We start from the raw sequence: 6,708 nt of genomic DNA, 5'->3' as shown, positions 1-6,708 counted from the left end.
TTCTGTGGCTTTTATTTATCTTAAAAAAAACACTTTTCTAATCGAATTGGCAATGGAATTATTCGATATTTCGATGCAGTTGCGTATCTAATGTCCAAAAACCCAAAAGACACACTCAAAATTCATATGACCGTGAAACTATTAAACTTTCTGGATAGTTATTTGAATGACACGAGTTTTCTTTCCACTTTCGAAACAGATAAAAACGCTTCTTAAAGTCAGAATCCGAACATGTTTCGCACTCTCTCTGGCTCCCGCTTGTTTCCGTAAATATTTGATATGACAATGGGTGTGGGAGTGGAGTTGGGATGTGGATCTGGGATCTGGGGATTGGTGCGGTTGAGAGTTGGGGGCGTTGGAGGAAGGGCTGGCTGGCATTGTTGTGCGTAGAAATATCCGAGGTATGCGGCGTACCAAGCCGGGCATAATCAAAATACAATTGTGCGTGGAGTGGAGTGTGCTTGTCTGTGTATTTATATCTGTATCTGGGGGAGTATCTGTGTGTATGTGTTTGAGAGTGTTTGTACCGCATCCACAAACGTTTATTTCTTTCTTTCTTTTGGTGTTTGTCTGAAGAGGGAGGGAGGACGCAGGGAGGCTACCTGGAGGACTAGTAAGGCCAAGAAAAAGAGAGAGAGAGAGAGCGCCCAAACAGCTGCGCGCGCTCTCTCCCTGAGCCCCAAAGTATGCTATAAACTGGAAGAAGAGAGAGGGAGAGAGAAAGAGAGAGTGAGCTGAGTCGGAGAGTATGTTTGCCTGTTTTGGGTTAATGCAAATATATGCGAACGGAAAGCATCGTAAATTAATTAATTATAAATCGAAGCAACAAAAGATGGCACCAGCCAGGAGACAGAAGATACCGGAGCACCAGGAGACACAGCCAGGAGACAAGAGCCGGGAGGGAGCCCATTAGCCGAGCACGAGCACGAGCCTGGAGCCGGAGTCTCCTCTCTCTCTCTCTCGCTCGTATTCCCTCGTCGTCTACTGTTCGTCATTTTGCCATCGGGCTTCCAATGGCTTCGTGCCCAGTGGGTCTCCAGGTTCGTGGTCGCCTGTCGGGGCCCCACAACGTTTTCGGGCGCTGCGCTGACAACATCCTCGCAGGACCAACGAGCGGACGGTGCGTCCAACGGGTCTCCTCCCCTATGTGTATGTGTGTGCAGAAATTGTTAACCGTGTGCCTGCCAGTCCCCGTGCTCGTGTGTGTGTCCTGTGACTGTGTCCCGTGTCCGTGTGAGGTGTTGGAAAATTTATTGCAGTTTGAAATCAAAGGAAAAACTTAAACCAAACCAAAGCAAGCCCCAAATCGGATTCACTCGTAGCAGAAATCCTGGAATAATCGGGGCGCATACATTTTCTATTTGGGAAAATCAGAGACATGCGGTGAAAACCCAATTCAAAGCCAATTTTTATATAATCAAGCAATAAAAAGCCGCAGAACGGCTGGGGGGATGGTTGGTGCAAGGTGTGGGGAGGGGCACGGGCACAGGCAAAGCGTTTTTTCGGTCGTCTGTGTGAGTGCAGAAACGTTAATGGCAGGCAGCCTACGTTTGTGTCCTGTGCCTGTGTGTAACTGTGTATGTGTTTTGTGTGTGTGTGTGTGTGTGTGTGTGTGCGTTCTCGTGCTTGAGGCCTTTTTCATAAAGAGGTCAAAACGTTGCTTTCTGCTCTGCCTGTTCTCTGGGCTGTGTGCAAAAGTTCTGCTTTCTGCCATGCTTGTTTCCATTTCTTTTCTTTTTTTCCCCTTTTGCGGGCTGGTCAAGAAGAAAATTTAACAGTCAGACATTCCGCAGTGCCTCGAGCCACGGCTGAGTCCGTTACCGTATCCGACCCCGTTCTTAAAGTGGCCACCAGCCCCGCCCCTTTAAAGTTTCCCCGAAAGCAAATGATATAACAATTAGCAAAGCGAGACCCAAAGCATGCTTAAAGCATTTTCTAGCCAAAAAATCCTTCGGGTAAGAAGATCTTTGATGCGGTTTCACTGGCATACTTTTGGGACAAGAATTCCTTGGCAGAAATTACATAAATGAGGCGTTTCGTTTCCAGGATCCATAGGATTTTTATTTTCACTATTCTTTTATGATTATGGAACCAAAGTAATGGAAGAACTATTACAAAAGTGTGGTAAAGATTGTAGTAAAATATCTGGTTGAAAACTGTTCAAGAACTCCAAAGAATAACTTTAAATATCCATCTTTAAAATATATAAAATAGTATCCGTAATTACGTTAATTCCAGCGTTTTGGTTTTGATTAATGTTTGCATCCGGGGCAGTGAGGGTAACGGGAAATATGTGGAACAAATTTCCACAAAGAATCAAAAAGTTCTCAAGTTTCTCAGAGGAAACTGTAGAAGATACTCTGTTGGGGAGGTCTTTCCATCAGCCTGATGAGGCAATTATGTAAAGAAAACGAACAAAATGTTACGCAATTTGCTACAAAACAACAACAAAAAATAGACAAAAAAAGAAAACAGCAACAGAAAAAGGAAAACAAAAAACCACGAGGGAAAAAAAACATAATTAATAACAATGCCACACGGTTGAATTCTTGGCTAAAACTCTGGCCCAGGCTAAAAATAAAGGCATAGATAGGATGAGAGACAACAGATTAGGCAGGGGATTGAGGATGAGGAAGAGGAAGAGGAAGAAGAAGGATGTAGGAGTAGGAGAAGGTCTAGGAACGAACAGCGGGAAGCTACTCAAAGCATAACAATGAACATAACCGCACATTGAGCCAGGCAGGGACCGTAAAAAACGGAAGGGAAGGAGCAGGAGCGGGAGCAGGAGCCATTTGTGGGTGTGGGCCTCGTCTCTGTGTGTGTCTGTGGGTCTGTGGGCCAGGCGAGTCACCTACTAAACCCAAAATGAAAGTAAGAATTGTAAGCGTAAGCTAAAAACAACAAACACAGCAGAAAACGAAAGCGAGAGGCAGAAGGAGGGGAGGCAGAGGCAGAAGCGTGAGCAGCGATAAGGCCTCGCAGATAAGCGGCATAAGCGGGAGAGAGAGAAAGTGTGTGTGTGTGTGGTGTGTGCTTGGAAATCAGCAAAGCAAAGAGAAACGACCAACGAATATCCTTTAATGTTCTCTCTTTTCTCTCTTGCAGGCAGTCATCCTTTGACCGAACATTGAAAATGTAAACAAAAGCAACGCAGGCGCAGCAGCAGCAGCAGCATCAGCTCTCGGGTTCTCCCTCTCTTTTGCCATAAAAAAAGAGAGAGGAAGCAGCAGCAGCAGCAGTGAAGGCAGAGACTGGATGAGCTTCCAGGCTCGTCGTGCCCGCGTATCCTTCGTCGGTTTTCCAGCGGCCAGGCTGCCTCAGAACGTTAGCAGAGTGCGAACCGTGCTGTCGTCTAGCTCCGGCTCCGGCATCAGGCACCAGAAGCAGCAGCAGAAAAAACAGCAGCAGCAGGAGCTCCCGCCACAACGGCTACAGAACTCAGGGAAACTTTTCCACACTCACACACACACACACACAGTCACAGTCACACATTTATACAGAAAGGACACAGGGGAAGCGACAACGACAACGACAACGGAATAGCCTCAGACAAATGGCCAGAACAGCGAGCAACGTAGCAGCGGGCCAGGCCAACCCGTGACTATAAACGGAACACGAGAACAGTGGAGCAACAAAGAGCAGAACAGAAAAGGAGGTGAAAGGAATATCGCGAGTGCTGGAAATGGAAGAAGAAATGCTGCGGCTTCTAATGTCGACGCCAGCAGCGGAAGTAGCAGCCACAACAGCAACAGCAGCAGCAGCAGCAACATCAGAAGCAGAAGCAGCAGCAGCAGCAGCGGAAGGAGCAGCAGCAGCAGGAGCGACAGTGGCAATATCGCCCACGTTGTACTCCACATAATTTCGAGTCCCGCTCTCGCTGTTCCCCCCCTTAAGTCTTAAATCTGTGTGTCTGTCCCCACGTCTCACGCTCTCACAGTCTGTTTCGTGTTAATTGTTATTTATGTATAGTGTGTTGTATATATAAAGTTTGTGTGATAACAAAAAAAGGGAGATCGAACATCGCGGAGATCCCGATACCCGAAACCCGATAATGATAACGACCCCGATCCAAACCGGATATCCAATAAGCGACTAAGCGAAAGATAAACTTCAACTTAAGTCGAAAATCCAAAGCGTACAACGAGAACAAACAAACAAAAGGTTTTGCCAGCTGAAACAACCAAGAAACAAACAAAAAAACACCAAAAACCAAAACAACACTCCAACGGGTCCAATGTTGCAGCCAACAACATGCAGCAAACAGCAACAGCAGAGGCAGCAACCAGAACATGCAGCAGCAGCGGCGGCGGCGGCAGGAGCAGCAGCAGCAGTGGGAACAGAAAAAGCAGCCAATCGGCAGGAGCGGCAGCCGATAGCTAAAGATCATGGAGCCCTAGCCTTAGCCTTAGCCACTGACAGAAGCAGCGGCAGCAGCCACAGAAGCTACAGCAACCACAGCAGCAGCGACATGTTGCCCGTAATCAGCACAAGCAGCACAACGATAGATTTCAATAGTCGCCGTCGAAGGGGTCGTCTACGGGGCATGGAGGAGGTCGCTTCAGCCTCAGCCTCTGAAGTACCCAAAGAACAACCAATGTTCCAAGCAAAGATGCTTGAAGAGTGTGTACATATTTTCAAACGCTTAGTATTATTAACATTAAATACAATATCAACAAGAACAACCGCAACAATAACGAAAGGAAAGACAAGAGGCAGAACCGCAAAGGAAGACTCGCTGACCAGCAGCAGTTGCTGCTCCTTGCCACAGCCACAGCTTCAGCATCAGACACAACGCTGCCGCCGCTTTCGCCTGCCGATCTACTGCATTCTGTTGGTTGGCTGTTGCCTGGCCACTCAGGGACTTGGTGTTGAGGCACACAAGCCCAAGTCCGCCAAACAGCATTACAGCAGCAATCAGAACAACCAGAACCCAAACAACAACAACCAGAACAACGATGTGCTGAATGGAGTTAATGCACCGCCCTTGTATCAGGGTGAACCCTCCCAGACATCGGGCGAGGATGAGGCTGAGCTGATGTACCCCTTCACGTCCGGGGAGCACATGTTCGGCGAGGAGGAGGAGCAGGACCAGGAGATGAACATGAATGCAGCGCCTGGCTCTGACGAGGATAATGCTGGCAATCAACGTGGTATCAATGGTAAGTGTCAGACCTCCATCTACATCTCCTTCTCTTGTCGTATTTAAATCATCCTTGGTGCTCGTATGTGGAATTTACGCTTCTTCGCGTCTGAGTAGGAGCCTGACTAATGGCATTTGTATTTAAATGAGCGGCAGGAAAAGAAAGAAGTGGCGGGTAGGGTGGGATTTGCACTCGTATGAGTGAGAAGAAGAAGGCAAATTGAGTTTGATTTGCATGCGGCACAGATGAATTCGAAAGAGGGAGAGGCAAGTCAAATCGTATAAAGTTCAGGGGGCGGACTGTGTGCAAGACATTCCATCCATCATCTACTTAACTGTTTATTTCACTCACTGACAATGCCAAAGGTGTTGGCAAAAGTTGTTAAAAGTCAAGCGGCAAAGTCTCCCATTCGTATGCCACTGAGGACAGAAATTTAAAGAAATAAACTGGTTACCATTACGGTTGAAATTCTTAACCAGCCGTAGTTTAAGGGACCCCATTTCGTATGCCTGATATTTATGTAGTAAATGGACTCTTTCCGCGCTGCCGTTGTGCTTCCTTCGGCACATAGTAATTCTTGTACACCGACGGGGCCCACACGGGTCTGGCGTATGCGCGATATTTATGTGTTGCCACTGCGTATACGTAACGTATGGTGCACGGAGTGGCCACTACTGAGGGGAAACACGCGCTCTGCGTATACGTAATATTGTGAACATAAATTATATGCCCCATTGCAGGCCAGACCGCATAAGCGACTGCAAATGAACATAATGGAACATCTGTCTGCAGTTTTGCCCCTCACACTTGCCGAGCGCCTCACACACACAATGATATAAATTTATGTTTGTGCACACATGTCCATGGCACTTTTTGTGCCTGTCTCTTTTTTCTATGTTCAGTTCAGTTACAGCCCCATCAGCGAAAGTCAAGCTGGCTCCCCCTTTCTCACCTTTTAACCCTGATTCCGGCCCCCGTCTCTTGTCTCTCTGTGTGCTCCACGTGTGCGATGCAGTCACATTTTGGCCAACAATTAAACCCAACATTGCACTCTGTTTGCTTAGGCGTGCGGACCCTAGAGCCATTTCTCATTTTAATGACTCAACAGAGCTGTCTCTGGTCTGCTCCTGCCTGTCTGTTCTGTCTGTTCTGTCGGTCCTGTGTGCTCCGTGTGAGTGTGTCTGAAAGTGGCTGAATGAACAAAGGAATGGCTGACTGAATGCGGCACTCAGTAATCGACTATATGGGCACCCTATAAAGTGTGGATTGGCAATGGCCCTAAGTGGATTCCATTGATGATGATGATGATGTCAATCTGCAAAATCTCCCACAAATCCCTGCATTCTCCATGCACCCACCCATTCTTTTTACCACCCACTGAAATCGAAATTGGAATTCGTGACACATGAAACTATTGAAAGGGGAGGGAAAGTACACTTGCAGAAACTGAATAACATTGTTCAATTGAGACATCAACCATAAATATGCTTTTTTTATCGGTTCTGTATTGGATGTAGAAGCTGTATCTGTATCTCAACCATGAACGTGTTTTGTGTGTAAATCAAGC

At 47.1% G+C, this 6,708-nt stretch overlaps 1 protein-coding gene across 8 annotated transcripts in view; it reads left to right on the top strand.

Moving 5' to 3' along the window:
- The first annotated feature begins 3,172 nt into the window (after positions 1-3,172).
- Positions 3,173-6,708, top strand: part of LOC117900311 (sodium/potassium/calcium exchanger Nckx30C) — a 28,728-nt gene continuing 25,192 nt past the window's right edge. For 4 of the 8 annotated variants that reach the window (XM_034810635.1, XM_034810637.1, XM_034810632.1 and 1 more), the window contains exon 1: positions 3,174-5,159. In XM_034810635.1, the coding sequence (XP_034666526.1) occupies positions 4,235-5,159 (925 nt within the window). In that variant the 5' untranslated portion in view covers positions 3,174-4,234. Of the gene's footprint in view, positions 5,160-6,708 lie in introns of all 8 variants that reach the window. The other 4 variants (XM_034810640.1, XM_034810638.1, XM_034810631.1 and 1 more) reach the window with 2 other exon arrangements.

This window comes from Drosophila subobscura, chromosome U (assembly GCF_008121235.1).
Source record: "Drosophila subobscura isolate 14011-0131.10 chromosome U, UCBerk_Dsub_1.0, whole genome shotgun sequence".
In the NCBI taxonomy this organism is placed as follows: domain Eukaryota; kingdom Metazoa; phylum Arthropoda; class Insecta; order Diptera; family Drosophilidae; genus Drosophila; species Drosophila subobscura.
This window is presented reverse-complemented; position numbering and strand designations above follow the sequence as displayed.